We start from the raw sequence: 16,311 nt of genomic DNA on the forward strand, positions 1-16,311 counted from the left end.
CCTCCATTTTATTCCCAACTGGGTTGATGCTTATGGATATAAACTATAGCCCACCAAACTTATGCTAAGTTTCAGCTCCACTCCCATCTAGCTAAATCCCTCCCTACTGGCACTAATGTTACAGCTGCCTCCATGATGGTATAACACCTACCTTAAAAAGTTTCTGAGAGTGTTTAATCATAAAAGTCATCCCATTATTCAGCTTTGTGATATTCTCCTGAAGGTCATTTGCAGTGACCTGTTCAAAGAAGAAAATAAATGCAAAGTAATAAGCCACTTGATAAAAGAGAGAGAAAAGCCTCATTTATTTACAAATTAACTTTTTTCTCCAAAATCATGGTATTCGCCATAACTATTAAGACATATCTAGCATGTTGAAAGAGTCCTTCCTTCCAGAAAATAAAATGCTTGTTTAGAAGTTTTCATAGGAGATGAAGTATCCAGAAGGAATCAAGTGCCCTTGACCTCTAGAATTACTAAGAATCCACATGAAATTAATTCTTCAGTTTTTCATTCTGTTCAAGGAGCAAGAAAGGAAACAAAACTGCCAGAAAGGAAGTAAGTTAAGACTTAGGTAAGAAGGAGGCAATCTCTACCAGTTTAGCACAGTGCACACAGCAGAGTCTGAGTTCAAATTCAGCTTACTAGTTGTACAAGTCTAGCAAGTCAGTTAATCTCTGTTTGTGTCAGTTTCCTCACCTGTAAAGGGAGGAAATAATAATAATAATACCTCCAAGGGTTGTTGTGAGAATCAAACAAGATAATGAAATGCTTTAGCACAGTTTCTGGCACACAGTAAGTACTATAGAAATGCTAGATATTATTACCTTCAGAAACTGAGATTCCTCTAAAGATAGAAAGACACTAAGATATTTTTACCTAGGGGCAAAATAACATTTTTAGTTTCCTACAAATACAACAACTCATCTTTGCCCTTTTTCTTTTCTGTCCAAGATCACAGAACTCAGCTTCCTCTGCTGGCCCTTTCCTTTTAACAAGGTTCTAACCTCTTGTTGGCCACGATCCATCTATTCTTTCCTTTTCACAGTCTTGGGGAAGTGCCTCCAAAAATCTTTGAGTAGGGCACAATTGGAGACCACATGATATATCTCCTCTTCCTCAACATACCTGTCTCTTACCTCCCAAACACCATATATACTTCATTATGTTACACAAAATATTATACATCAACCACCTGAAATTTTTTTACTCTCTAATAATCTGAGAAATATAAATGAAGAGTTCTGAAGTACAACTTGTGATAAAGTTAAAAAACATAAAATTCAATGTTAGTAGGAACTGTGAAGAAACAAATCATTACACTGCCAGCAGAGGCGTGAAATAATGCAATTTTTTTTGGAAAAAGTATGACAGTGAATAATAAAAGCTATGAAATTGTTCACACCCCTTGACTTAATGATTCCTGCAACTAGGACATCATAATGGTCTTACTGAAATAGGAAAAAAATAATTCTCTGTATAAAATTACTCAGAGAAGCTTTTTTTTATAGCAAAAATATAGAAACAATCCAAATGTGCAATGATTGAGGGGTGTAAACAAACTAATATAAATGGAATACAATATTATTACACCTTAAGAAATAACAAACATGAATACAAAAAAGGGAAGAAATACAAGACCCAGAATGGTGCAGAATGAAGAAAACAGAAGCACATTATTTACAATAACTAAGTAGATGATGATGATAACAAGGATGTAACAGAGATAATAACAAAACCCAGGGCAAAAATACAGAGAAAAAAAAAATCAGAAAGAGAAGAACCAAAAAGGCATATATCTACTATTACTTTGTTCTAGCTGATTTTTTTAAAATAATTTTATCAATGATTTTAAATTGATTGTTTTATGTATAATTTTTACTTCATTTACTTATCAGGATGTTTTGTTGATGGTTAAATTTGAAATAAAAAATTAAAAACAAAAAAAAATTAATAAAAAAATGAAGTTTGTTGTTCAGTTGTTTTCAATCATGTTCTACTCTTTGTGATCCCATTTGGAGTTTACTTGATAAAGATACTGGAGTATCTTTTTCTTCGCCAGCTCATTTTACAGATGAGGAAACTCAGGCAAAGTGTTTAAATGACTTATCCAGGATGTCGCATAGCCATTACATGTCTGAGGCCAAATTTGAACTGAGGAAAATGAGTCTTCCTGACTGCAGGCCCTGGGCTATGTGCACTACAACACCCCCTAGCTGCATCACCTCTCCCCCAAAAATGGGGACATAAAATCTAATGCAAATGAAATAACAAATGAGATACTATTTCAGAAACCTGAATCTGACTGTGCAAACACTGTTTTTTCCCTGAGATGCTCAGTTTTTGTAGTTCTTTATCAATTTCCTTAAGCATCTCCCATCAATTTTTAGATGACTCTTCTAGCCAGACAACACAAGAGCTCACATCCCTCTCTCACAGAGCGGGGAATATTTTGGCCAACATTGGTCCCATGGTCCATGACAGAGCCTTGGGCTAAGGGCAGGTCCCTGGAGGTCCAGTGCCCTTTCCATCATCCAGCACTCTTCCAGATGGGTGGATAGAAAACATGGCAGTGTCCCATCCTAGTGGGACGGTGAGACTGTAGCCTTGAAGAGAGGGTAAAAAGTACTGAGATAATGGACTAGTCCAAACTCAAAGAGACCCCCTGCCTGGCCTCACAATGTCAAGGCTTTCTGGACACTTACATTTTTTGGCCACAGGATGTGAGGGGCAAACATCAGGGCAAGGTTGTGGGCAGACATCTTGTTCTTGTCTTGTTTCTTTGCTGTCTGGTACAGGAGGTCAAGCAGCAGCTTTAGCAAATTACGATTGGGCGGTGGGAGAATTAGGAAGAGCAGCTGCAGGGCTTCAATCTGACGTTCTTTATCTGGGATGCTGGTCTTGTTTCCTTTATCATCAAATTGCATGAGATCTTGGAAGCCAAAGAAAAGTAGTTCAGAAAGGAGGGGAAAAAAAAATCAGTCACTCCACAGATCAGATTCACAAGCAAAATTCAAAGTGTGCAGTAAAATACAATAAATAAACAAGGTCACCATTTCATCTTAATCATAAGGCATGAAAAAAACTCATATGTCCCTTTATTGATTTGGGTGTCTACACGTACTTTTAATGTCAAGTTGCTTGTTTCTTGAAAGGGATATGGACATTTTAAGGCAAAGATTCTTATATTTTACAACTCAATATGATTTATTTTCATAAAGTCCTTTTTCTCCTATTACATGGCAATGAAAATAAAAACAAAAGTGCATTTCCATATTATTGTTCTGTAAGAAATGACCAGCAGGATGAATACAGAGAGGACTGGAGAGACTTACATGAACTGATGCTAAGTGAAATGAGCAGAACCAGGAGATCATTATACACTTCGACAACGATATTGTATGAGGACATATTTTGATGGAAGTAGATTTCTTTGACAAAGAGACCTAACTAAGTTTCAATTGATAAATGACGGACATAAGCAGCTACACCCAAAGAAAGAACACTGGGAAACGAATGTGAACTATCTGCATTTTTGTTTTTCTTCCCCGGTTATTTATACCTTCTGAATCCAATTCTCCCTATGCAACAAGAGAACTGTTCGGTTCTGCAAACATATATTGTATCTAGGATATACTGCAACATATCCAACATATAAAGGACTGCTTGCCATCTAGGGGAGGGGTGGAGGGAGGGAGGGGGAAAAAAATCGGAAAAGAAACGAGTGCAAGGAATAATGTTGTCAATATAAAGTAATCATTAAATAAAAAATAAAAATTTTTAAAAAAAAGTGCATTTCCAGATAGCAGAAAAATATCATATTCATCCGTCCCTCTGACCTGACATCACTGTATGAAGTCATGCAGTATGGATTTATTCCCCAGGGCATAAATAAATCCAAAAAAGGGCACCCCCCTCCCAAAAAAAAAAAAAAAAAAAAAAAAAAAAGAGCAGCTCCTATTTTCCTTACACTTTTCTGGCTCTTCACTATCTTCTACTCATTGGTTTCAGATCCAACTTCCCAAGCCAGGAAGGCTGGGTCAGTTCATGTATAAGATATAAAAGAAGGTTAAAAACTGCTGTACTCTTTACTACATATTGAAAATGAAGGCCAACATTGGACCATCCCTTGAATGTGAATGGAAGTGTCTAATGACATTAAGACCAGTGGCAATGTAATATGGTTTAAAATAACGCAAGCTTTAAGAGGACTGACTGAGTTTAAAAGGTGCTTTTTGCATCTCCTTAGTACTTTGACTTACCTGCAATTTTTAGGTGTGCATGGAAATGCCTGTGGGTCAGAAGGGGTTCCGGTAACTCTCCCAGAAACATCTTCAGCAGAGAGGCTACGTCATTGGAGTGAAACTCCCCGGACTCCAAGTCAATGTCAGCACCATTGTTAAGGGCATCCCTTAGAATTTGCTGTCGGACACTGTTTCCTGGAACTCTAAATAAACCTTCTACTCGCAAATCTTCTCAGGATTGAAGAAACCAGTGGAAGAGCAAAAAAGGCCAAAAGAGAAAGAGAGAAAACGAGGATGCTAATATGCACCATTTTCTTAGCTCTTGAGCTTTTCCCTGGCCTTTATGGTGGTAATGATAATAATCATTATCAATAATAACAAAGGAACTTCTATGCATATAATTATTTCCAGCCAGTATCACCTTAAACCCTGGGAGCCTCCTAGACAAGTCCCTGGCTCTCACCAGAGTGGTTCTAGATGGTTTTTAGGCTCTATCATCAGATGAATTTTAAGTGATTCTGGAAAAAGGAAAGCTCTAGTTTAACCTAGGATGAGAAAGAGTTTTCCTCCATCTGAAGAGCCTCAGAATGATCTTACTAATCCATCTAGACAGGACCAACCTGGTTAGAGAGGAGCCCCTTGATAATAACACTTTTAACTAGAGTTTAACAGTGCTTTACATGTTTCCAAAGCTTTTGATCCTTACAGCAACGAGACAGGTTTCCAGAATAGTTGGGAACCAAGCAGGGAAATATTCTTTATTTTTTTTAGAAGTACTAAAAGCACAACATTTTGCTTGCTTTTTAATTTTTTTTAACTTTTAAATTTATTTTAAACTTAAAGTACAAAACAAGAAAAGAAAAAAGTAAACACTGCCACATACACAGCAGAATATAGAAGATTCAATATAAAACAATAAATTTCCATTTCAAGAAAACCTACATAATAAATACTACACATTGGTTTTAAAGCTGCCCAGCTTTTCTTTGTTCTCTACTGTGCGTTTTTTACTTTATTTCCCCTCCATCTCCCTGAATGGGACTGATAGGATGAAGTTTTCTCAGCTTATGAGACTAAGCCTAAGTCACATGATCCCTACCCCCAGAGCAGGAAAATGGGTTTCAGGAAGGCACATGATCCCTATTCCCACTCTAGCACTCTGGGTTGCAGGGAGTCTCTAAAGGTCAGACCCACAGGAAGTGACATTAGTCAAGGATGGTTACGTCCTGTTAGTCTATCCAATGAAAAGGCTCAGGTCTTCTGCTTTTTAAATCTTGGACACGCCAGAAACTGGCCAGGTTCATGAACACATGGTGGGAGCTGGGATGGCTCCCAGGTGTATGTCTGGGCCTCTCCCTGCAGGGACTACTTTTGTTTTCTACCTGTAGATGTTTCTGATTAGTTAATTTGGGAAAGGGGATCTAGCACCCATCCACACGTCCCCATTTCCCACTCCAAAGCAAGCTCCAATTAAGCATGGAAATATATATAAAAACACACACACTAATATACATATGTGTAAGGACATACTTTGCTTATTTCAACTTGTAATGTGTTTCTCCAAAGGTGAAGAGCAACTTTCTTCATAAGTCTTAAGTCTTCCCATGTTTTTCTAAATCAACCAGCTCATCATTTCCTACACAGCAGTATTCCTAACCTATCATATCATTTATGAGAAATTGTCTTATGAAAATTTTTCCCCATTTTCTGCATTCCTTCTACTCTTGGCTACACAAGTTTATACAAGAAAATTTTCATTTAAAATAATAAAAATTACTAATTTTACACTACAATGCTTTCATCTTATAATATAGTTTAAGGTCTGATTCTGCTGAATCTGCTTCTTTTACATATTTTTCTCCTGGTGTCTTTGAAGTTTTGTTCTCCCAAATGAACTTTATTATTATTATTTTTCTAAGTCAGTAAGATAATTTTTAGTAATTTAATTGGAATGGCACCAAATAAATAGGTTAAATTATCATTTTTCAAATAGTGATTTTATCTACTCACAAACAACAGATATTACTTCAATTATTTAAATCTGAGTATTTGTGTAAAAAGTGTTTTATGTTTATGTTCATATAGTTCCCATGCTTGTTTTACGCAGGTGTAATTTATACTGTTTCCAGTAATGTTTAAGTTCTCCTTAAAATGTAGATATGGTATCCATCAACATAAATACACCTCTCACCACTGTATACTATAAACATCAATTGTTATTGACTGACTTTAATATAAATTTGAAAAAAAGTTCTACTCTCCACAAAGACAAATTACCTATGTGATCTACTTTCATCACCGCATGTTAGAAATGAGAAGAGACTGAAGAAGATCATCTGGATTAGTTTGGAGAAAAGGGCTCCAAGGTCAGTGACATCTTCTGTGATCACCTAGCCATTTTCTGCATTCCTTCAGTAATCAGTAATAGAGCTAAAACTGAAATATAGATCTCTCTGATTCTAAAACGGCTTTTTCTGGAATTCTGAGAATCAATTTGACTAATTTCTTTTAAAGGGATTATGTGGGGGAATTAGATCATACAGAATATGCATAAAGTATAATGTTCTATTATATATATATGATTTTTATGATACATCAGAGCCATTTTTTTTTTAGCAAGAATCCTTTTCAAGGTAACAGGAAAATGAAACTTGACATATGATGTAACTTTTTTTCATATACAAAGTTATTAAACATACAAGCACATCACAGAACTTGGAACCCAAATTATGTATGGCACACTTTTTTGCCATGGGGCTAGCTCCACTGTCAGCAAAAAAATTACACATTCTAATAATGAAAAGGACAGCAAAAATGACAATAAACTTACTTTTGTGTAGATATTCAATCAGTTGACAAATTTGAGCAATGCCTTCTTCTGTCAATGGTGATCCAAATACAACTCCTTTTTCTAGAAAACCATAAAGCAAGGCAGTGAACAAGTTTGCATATACAGTATACTATCATCTTATTTAAAGCCTTAGAGCATTCTAAACAAACAGAATAGTTATATATTTTACTGATCTACAAAATCACTTCACAGGGTCAATAAATTAATTTAGAAGCTGACTGAAGGTTAATGCACTGTACTAAATAACACTAAGCAATGCCATAGGTAATATGAAGGAGTTTCTAATTTATTCTCTCTCTCCAGTGTTTAGTATTAGATCACAGGCTGCTTGAGGTAAAAAAATAAATAAAATCTTTCTGTTTAATTCTGTAGAATATCTGGCATTATGTCACATACAGGAAGATACTTCATAAGTAAAACAGAACATCAAGTCAACAGCTCCCAAAGTGTTAAGAACAACTAGTTACCCACATGTGCCAAAATGTTTGTGGCAGCCCTTTTTGTAGTGGCAAGAAACTGTAAATTGAATGGCTGCCCATCAATTGGAGAATGGCTGAATTATGGTATATGAATGTTATGGAATATTATTGTTCTGTAAGGAATGACCAGCAGGACGAGTTCAGAAAGGCCTGGAGAGACTTACATGAAATGATGCTGAGGAAAATGAGCAGAACCAAGAGATCATTACACACTTCAACAACAATACTATATGATGATTAATTCTGATGGACGTGGCCCTCTTCAACAATGAGAGGATCCAAATCAGTTCCAATTGTTCAGTGATGAAGAGAATCAACTACACCCAAAAAGAGAACTATGGGAAATGAGGATGGACCACAACATTGTATTTCCACTCTTTCTGTTATTGTTTACTTGCATTTTTATTTTCTTTTTCAGGTTTTTTTATCTTCTTTCCAGATCCAATTCTTCTTGTGCAGCAAGATAACCATATAAATATGTGTATACATACATACACATATATATGTTGTATTTAACATATACTTTAATATATTTAACATATATTGGTCTACCTGCCATCTGGGAGAGGTGGGGGGGGGAGCGGGGAGGAAGGGAAAAGTTGGAACAGAAGGTTTTACAAGGGTAAATGTTAAAAAAAATTACCCATGCATATGTTTTGTATATAAAAAGCTATTAAAAAAAAAAAGAATGAGTTATTCTTTTGAACTAATTTCATTATATAATGGTTATGATTTTAAAATGTTGATACATTCTCATACAAATGATTGTTTAACAAAAATCAGACATGATCTCATTAATACCTTATCAAAAACAGTAATTCATTTATTCCTTTGAAAGAAATGTTTTGAGTCACAGACTAACAAACAGGTAAGACATTCATGTATTATCGAGCTAGTCAAGTAGTCCAAGGAATGAGAACGTTTGAGTACTACAGCCCTCGAAGAGCAAATTTTCTGTTTTCTTCATTCTATCCATGTCTTCTCAATGTATAGTTTGGTTCCGTTTTTCAAATAAGCAGAATTGGATTTCAGTAGTAATGCAACATAAAGAAGAGGGACCACTTCCTGACTTACTTCCAAAGCCTCATTGACTTAGAGGTGAAAGAGACCTTTGAGGTTCCCTAGTTCAACCCCTCATTTCACAGATGCAGAGACTGAGATTCCAAAAGACAAAGGCATTTTGGGGGAGACATATGGGGATTTCTTTTTTTCCCTCAGCTTAATAGTATTTTACTTTTTCCAATTACATGTAAAGATAGTTTTCAACATTCAATTTTGTAAAATTTTGAGTTCTAATTTTTTTCTCTCTTTCTCCCTTTGCTCCCCTCTCTCCAGGACAACAAGCAATCTATTGTAAGTTCTACATGTCCACCATTTTAAACATGGTTCCATGTTTGTTAGGTTGAATAATCATAACTAGAGAGGAAAACCATGAGAAACCACACACACACGCACATATGCATGCACACACACAGACACATGTATACACACACATGCGTACTCACCCACGTGTATGCACACACTCATGCACATACACAGACACATGTACACACCACACATACATGTACTTACATGCCTCACACACACATGCACACGCATATACACACCCCAATTCCATAAACTCCAATGGTTCCCTCCTAATTCCAGGATCACAAATATCATTTGGTGTGGCTTTTAAAGCCCTTCCTCTCCTTCTTTCTCTCCAACTTTCTAACACCTTACTCCCCCCAAGTACCTGATTTACTATCTCCAGCCCTCCACTTCCCTGGCTTTCCTCAAGTTTCCCTGCAAGCAGCCTTTCCCAGTCCTCTCATCTTCCGAGGCCAGTCCCAATGCCCCTATGCACACATTTGTCAGTAATCTCATGATGTCTTCCCCATCGGACTGTCAGCTTCCTGCAAGCTAGAATGGTCATTTGCTTTTCTTTGTATCCCAACACTCAGAACAGTACCCAGCCTATAACAGGCATTTAATAAATGCTAAGTGACTTTGCACTTTACCATACTTTCAAGACTCTTAGGAAAATTTTTGTTTCAGGTATATTACAAATACTTCAGTTTTATGATTATATTTATAATGTTAAGATGATATTATAATTTTCAGGGGGATTTCAATGGTGTTAGGCACTCCCAGTGTGGCGACTCCTTCTAACTCCAACCAGCCAGAATGGGTCAGAAGACGGATTTGAACTTGGATCTTCTTACTCTTAGATTGGCTCTCACCACTCCCCATTGTGATTTTTATTCTTTAAAGCCTACACAAAATCCCATGAATAGACTCGTACTCCTCACTTGGGATTGCACATCTCCTCAACCTAAAATTAACCAGGGAATCACCAGGGGTGGGGAGGTTCGGGGGAACGCTGCCCGTCCTTCAGAAATCCCTTTCCCACCTTTGCGCTTGAGAGACATGAGCGATCTGAAGAAGCCTGACGCTGTGCCAGCCCCGCTGGGCAACTTCAAGTCCACCTCCCCCATCAGCTGGGCCAATTCAGTGCCCGGCAGGTCAATGAGTCTGGTGATATTGCTGACCACGAGCTCGGTGAAAACATCAGGTTTTTCATGTCGGAGCTTCTCCACGAAGAAGTCGGGGTTAAAGATGATCGGCTGTCCTCGCAGAGAAGCGTCATTGCAGATGACAAAATTACAGATGGCGTCACTGAAAAAAGAAAAGAGCATTTATTTCTGTCACACAGCTAGTTAAGTGTCTGAGGCCTGATTTAAACCCAAACAGTCAACAGAGGCAGCTGAACAGATGCAGGATAGGAAAAAGATTCTCTTTCAGGTGTGTGCTATAATCAATGACTTCTGGAGTCCCTTCCAACTCTGAAATTCCACAATTTTTCTCATTTTCCAAATCAAGCAAATGGCACAGATAGATCCTTTCAGGCTTGTAGGTGCAAGCACAGAAAAAGTACTGAAATTAGCATTAGTTTTCACCAAATTTGTCTATTTTTAAAACCCAAACCTTTTTTTTTTTTTTTTTTTTTTCTTCTGAAGCAATTGGGATTAAGTGACTTGCCCAGGGTCACACAGCTAGGGAGTGTTAAGTGTCTCAGGTCACATTTGAACTCAGCTCCTCCTGACTTCAAGGCTGGTCCTCTATCCACTGCACCACCTCGCTGCCCCCAATTTTTTTTAATACCTTATTCATGGATAGAAGAAGAAGGGAGGGGAAATAAAACAATCTTGCCTATCACTGAGACGGACACTCAGTATAATGAAGTAGAAGAGAAAAGGCAACTCATAAAGCTTGGTTTCAGGAGTATTAATCTCTAGCAGGCCTACGATTCAGGCAGAAGAAACCTAAGTCTGGATAGGACACACCAGCATAGGGAGGCAGCTTCTTGACTGAGGACAATCCCAGAGCAAAGCTAAGATGGCTGACAGGGAAAGATAATGAAGAATGTTGGAGGGGATGTGGGAAAACTGGGACACTGATACATTGTTGGTGGAGTTGTAAAAAGATTCAGCCATTCTGGAGAAAAATATGGAAATGTGCCCAAAGTGCTATCAAACTGTGTATACCCTTTAATCCAGCAGTGTTACTATTGGGCTTATGTCCCAAAGAAATACTAAAGAAGGGAAAGGGACCTGTATGTGCCAAAATGTTTGTGGCAGCCCTGTTTGTAGTGGTCAGAAATTAGAGACTGAGTGGATGCCCATCAATTGGAGAATGGCTGGGTAAATTGTGGTATATGAAGGTTACGGAATATTATTGTTCTGTAAGAAATGACCAGAAGTTTGATTTCAGAGAGGCCTGGAGAGATTTACATGAAATGAGCAGAACCAGGAGATCATTGTACACGGCAACAACAAGACTATACAATGATCAATTCTGATGGACGTGGCTCTCTTCAACAATGAGATGATGCAGGCCAGTTCCAATAAACTTGGGATGAAGAGAGTCATCTACACCCAGAGAGAGAAATAGGGACTGAATGTGAATCCCAACGTAGCATTTTCACTCTTTTTGTTGTTGTTATTTACTTGCATTTTATTTTCTTTCTCATTATTTTTTCCTTTTTGATCTAATAGAGCAAATGATAAAAGAATTACACGTTTAACATATATTGTATTACTTGCTGTCTAGGGGAAGAGGTGGGGAAAAGGGAGGAAGAAAAAATTTAGTACACAAGATTTATCAAGGGTGAATGCCAAAAACTATGCACATGTTTTGAAAATAAAAAGATTAAAAAAAAAAAAAAAGGCAGATAGATAGACAGACAGAGTCCTGCTTTAAGAGGTAGATAGGATATGAGAAATCCTCCTGGTATAGGTTTATCTAACTAAAATGAGCATTTTCTCCAATGTCCCTTCTTAGTTCTTAAGGGGTTAGAAAAATTCCCATGATGGCTCAGGAAATGAATCTTCAGCAAACAATGGAGATAAGTCACATGTAAACTCTGCCAAAACTTCACTGGTCAAGTTGTGTAAGGCACCTCTCAGACTCGCCAGTAGCAATTGTCTATGCCAAAACCTTAGCTGAAAGGAACACTCCTCCAGCTCATCCAGTGAGTAGGCAGGATGGGAATGCTGCCTCATACTCATCTTTAATCATCTCCTTCCCCAGCAGCAGAGCGAGGGCTAGAAAATTCTGCTCTAGGTTAAGTGGGCCATCCACCCACCCACCCGTTTTATATAGTAAAGAGAGGTAAGAATGTTTTTGACGTTTCAAAGTAAAAATTTTATTGTACAAAATATAAAAATTGGTCACACAAAAGCAGGCTGCAAGATGAGCCTGATCTTTGGGCCACAGTTAGCAAACTATGCTGCCTGCCCTAAAGGACTAAAAACTCAGAATTCTGGTTCTGAGAAATTGGGGTAATGGTTGGGGGTGGGGGAGGTTGTCAGGACCTCAAGAAACTCAGTATATCAGTCCAGACTAACTCCAAACGCGCCTCACATTATTCCCTGGCCATCTCCTCATTAGCTGCCTCGCCCCAGTTCAAATACTCTTCCCTCATTAAAAAAAAAATGAACTAAAACATTTGTTACTAAAACAACAGCTTTACAAGGTCTACTGGAATTCGTGGAAGAAACTGAGTTTTAAAATGATTATAGATTAAACAAGACCTCTAAAATGAAAAAAAATGGAAATTAAATATGAACTCTAGAGGAAACCACTAGGGAGAGAATCAACAGTTTGTAGACTACATGTGAAGACTTATCCAAATAATATTTCTCAAAAATTAGGATGTACTAAACAGAAATCAATGGCATCATGAGACACTAAAAAATACTAAAATAAAATGGAAAGACCAAATATTTTTTAGCAATTGAAACAGGAAATAGGGAATGGTAAACTCAGATTCATCAAACTAACTGATAACTAGAGCCAAAAAACTAAAAATTATGAATGAAAATTGCCTAAAATTTTTATAAGCAGAGGACAAAATGAAAATAGAAAGAATCCACTCACTACATCAAATAAATCCCAAAATGAAAACTGCCAGGAAAATTACAGCCAACTCCAGATCTTCCAGATTAAAGAACAATTACTGCAAGCAGACAGAAAGAAAAAGGACCAACTTTCATTTATATCTGCACTATATCCTGAAGCCCATCAATCTCTTCCCAAAGAAAATATGACACTCTTTTTAAAAAGGTAAAGATATTATAGAAAACATTCAGGCATCCAGAAATATTTTTACACACACACAAAATGCTGATTGCTTACTTAATATGGAAATTTTAAATAATTACATTTAACCAAAAACAACTTACAGTTACAGTATATTTTTATTTTAAAAGAAATAGAAAGTGTGCATTTTAAAGAAAATCAGTTTCTTACATGAGTGATGAAAGCTTCTGGCGCGACATTGGTGCAGCAGAGAGCGGGGAGAAGAACTTGCTCCTTGTTTGCAGTGACAAAGAAAGCCTCCTCTCCCTACCCCAGCACAGCCTGCACAAATTCCAAGCATGCTAAAGGACACAAGAGCATATTATAGAACCTGAAAGGCGGCATTTGTTGGGACACTGAGCATTGGTCTGCATCTAGGAACAAAACAGAAATGAAAAGCTGGGCAAATTGACTCCATTTGCCAATGATCCATGTAAATAGAGATTAATGGAAATCATTATCCCTGATAAAAATTTCTCCACATTAAAAACTAGAGCTATCAACAAAATTTCAGAGCTAACTGACAAGTAGCTTAGGCCTAAATCTTAGATCACTAGGTGACTATTGCAATTTAATGGGCATATAACTGAAGTTTAAACACCTGGCATTAAATAGCTAGAGATGATCATGGATCCTCGGAAACTGATGAGAGAGAAGAGGACATGAGCATATTCACAGTGTGGAAGTGGATAAAACTCAGCAAAGAGAAATGAAGAAGCAATCAGACAGATAGGAGGAGGTCCAAGCAAGGGAAGAGTCACAGAAACAGAAAGGCCAAAGTATCCAGGAGGAGACAGGTATCAATAGTATCAAGCGCAGCACGATACTGAGAAAGGACGATGGGATTTTGCATATAAAATCACTGACAACTTCAGGCAGGAGAAAGTTTCCACTATGTCACAAGGAAGAAAGAAAGTGGAAGAGAACAAGGAGGTTAAAAAGGATAAACAACATTTTGTAGAAGTCTGGCTGAGAAAGAGAAAGGAAAAAAAGGGCCCGAGGGAAACAGCATCCTACCTGTGTGACAGCTTCTCACAGTAATCTTTGACAGATCATCATCCTTCTCCCAGGCCTCAGACAAAAGTGTCCACCAAGGCCTCCCCTGGGGCCTTCACTTCCCTCTCTGCCTACTAGCCTAACACCAGTACCTTGTGCACAGAAGGCAATGAATAATTATCTGTTGGTCCAAATTAAAATATAACCATCCTTTTAAAAAAATGTTTCATTCCATTTTTTCTTTTTAGGTCCACATTCTCTCAGTCCCAGTTTCCCCCTCCCATGTAGAGAAAGCAAGGAAAACAAACCTCATTACAAATATGTATAGTCAAACAAAACAAAGCCTCACACGGTCATATCCAAAATCAATATATTTTATACATACACACGATACAGATGGAATTAGGGGGAGGGAGTAGTCCTCAGTCAGTACTCTATAAGTCCATTACTCCCATTATCGAATTCTTTGGAACTGTGGCTGGTTATTGTGCTGAATCAGAACGCCTAAGTGTTCAGAGTTGTTTGTCTTTACAATATTATCATTCTTGATCACTGGGCCAAGAGGTATGTCCAGTTTAACTGCTTTGGGAGCATAGTATCAAATTGCTTTCTAGTGGCTAATGTCCACTCCTTTTTCTTCATTTCTTCATTTCTTTCCCTTCCTTCTATCTTTTGAAATTTTTCCCAATTTTCAGGGAATGAAGTAAACCTCAGGATTGTTTGGATTTTCATTTCTCTTACTATTAGTAATTTGGAGCATTCTTTCATGTAGTTTTTAATAGTTTGTGATTCTTTTAAAAACTATCTTTCAAATTCTTTGACCACTTATCTATTGGAGAATGGTTCTTAGTCAGCTATAGAGAACCTAGATATAAAAATATAATATAATACTTAGCCCTGAGTGGCATATAGTATGTACTTAATGTTTATTGACTGACATCCATATATATAGATATCTGTTCATTGTTTATATATCTTATATACCAAACTCTTATCAAAACATATGATACAAAGATATTTTTCCATGCAACAACTTCCCTTCTTATCTTAGGTATATTAATTTTGTTTGTGTAAAATTTTTTTAGTTTCCTATAATAAAATTTATCTTTTGTCTTTTGTAATTGCCTTTCTCCTTTGTTTAATTAAAGCTATAGCTCTTACCCATAGCTATGAAAAACTTATGAGCTACTTCTCTTCTAAATTTTAACTATCTCTAAAAAAGAAAAAATGCACAAACTCCATATTTAAAACTCCTGATTTCAGCCTAGTTCTTCATTCTATAGGGGAGAATAACAAAGATCACAAAGTTCTATTAAATGTTGTCCAAAATTACAGGTAGTTTATGGCAGAGCTGAGATCAGCCCCAATCATCTTACTCTAAATCCTGGTTCTACCTAACTGTATGACTTTGGGGAAAGTAATTTTACCTTACCTATAATCCTTACCTATAAAATGACAAGGATCAATGGTCATCTCTAAGGCCCCTTCCATTTCTAATAGTCTATAGAGAAGAGGTTCCAGCTAGAGATAATAAGATTTAGGAATTATTCACAGGACAATGTTTGAAGATCTTAGTGGATTAAATATAAAAGGAAAAGAACAGAAGACCAAAGAACTAAGCTTTGGAGAGATATCCATAGTCAGAAGTCAGGAAGAAGAGTCAAAAAGCCAGTAAAGGAAGAAGTCAAAAGAGGCAGGAAAAGGACCTAGATAAAGAGTCATGGAGACCAAAGGAAAGAGTTTAAAGGAGTGTGTGGTCGATGTCAAACTATAACAAGGGTCACATGCTCAACTCAGTGTACTCAAATACTACATAAAAAAGGCAAAGGAAAAATGAGGACTGGGAAATGACTACTGGATTTGAAAATAAAGTGTTTACTTTCCTAAAATTGTTCAGCAAAAACTAGGATACAAAGCAGTCCTCACTCCTAATAGTTTTTATGCTTACCATCCCCTTACCAACTCAGCCCCGGAGCAGGAGCATATGACTTCCTTTGGATGCCAATAAAGAAAGTATTTTATCCTGGGCTATAAGAACCCAAAAAAATCTGAGGTGAGATTTGAGGTCCAGTCCAGGGAAAGAAGTCCCATGACACAGCATAGCCCCCAAACCTCAGAA

At 37.1% G+C, this 16,311-nt stretch overlaps 1 protein-coding gene across 1 annotated transcript in view; it reads right to left on the reverse strand.

Moving 5' to 3' along the window:
* Window positions 1-16,311, reverse strand: part of ARHGAP19 (Rho GTPase activating protein 19) — a 43,672-nt gene that overhangs the window by 18,717 nt on the left and 8,644 nt on the right. Inside the window, exons 2-6 of the mRNA XM_051981776.1 lie at window positions 9,967-10,232; window positions 7,075-7,155; window positions 4,263-4,472; window positions 2,706-2,932; window positions 152-238 (exon numbers count right to left, since the gene is read on the reverse strand). Coding sequence (XP_051837736.1) covers window positions 152-238; window positions 2,706-2,932; window positions 4,263-4,472; window positions 7,075-7,155; window positions 9,967-10,232 — 871 coding nt within the window. The remainder of the gene's footprint in view (window positions 1-151; window positions 239-2,705; window positions 2,933-4,262; window positions 4,473-7,074; window positions 7,156-9,966; window positions 10,233-16,311) is intronic.

The sequence above is a fragment of the Antechinus flavipes genome, chromosome 2, assembly GCF_016432865.1.
Source record: "Antechinus flavipes isolate AdamAnt ecotype Samford, QLD, Australia chromosome 2, AdamAnt_v2, whole genome shotgun sequence".
Lineage (NCBI taxonomy): Eukaryota > Metazoa > Chordata > Mammalia > Dasyuromorphia > Dasyuridae > Antechinus > Antechinus flavipes.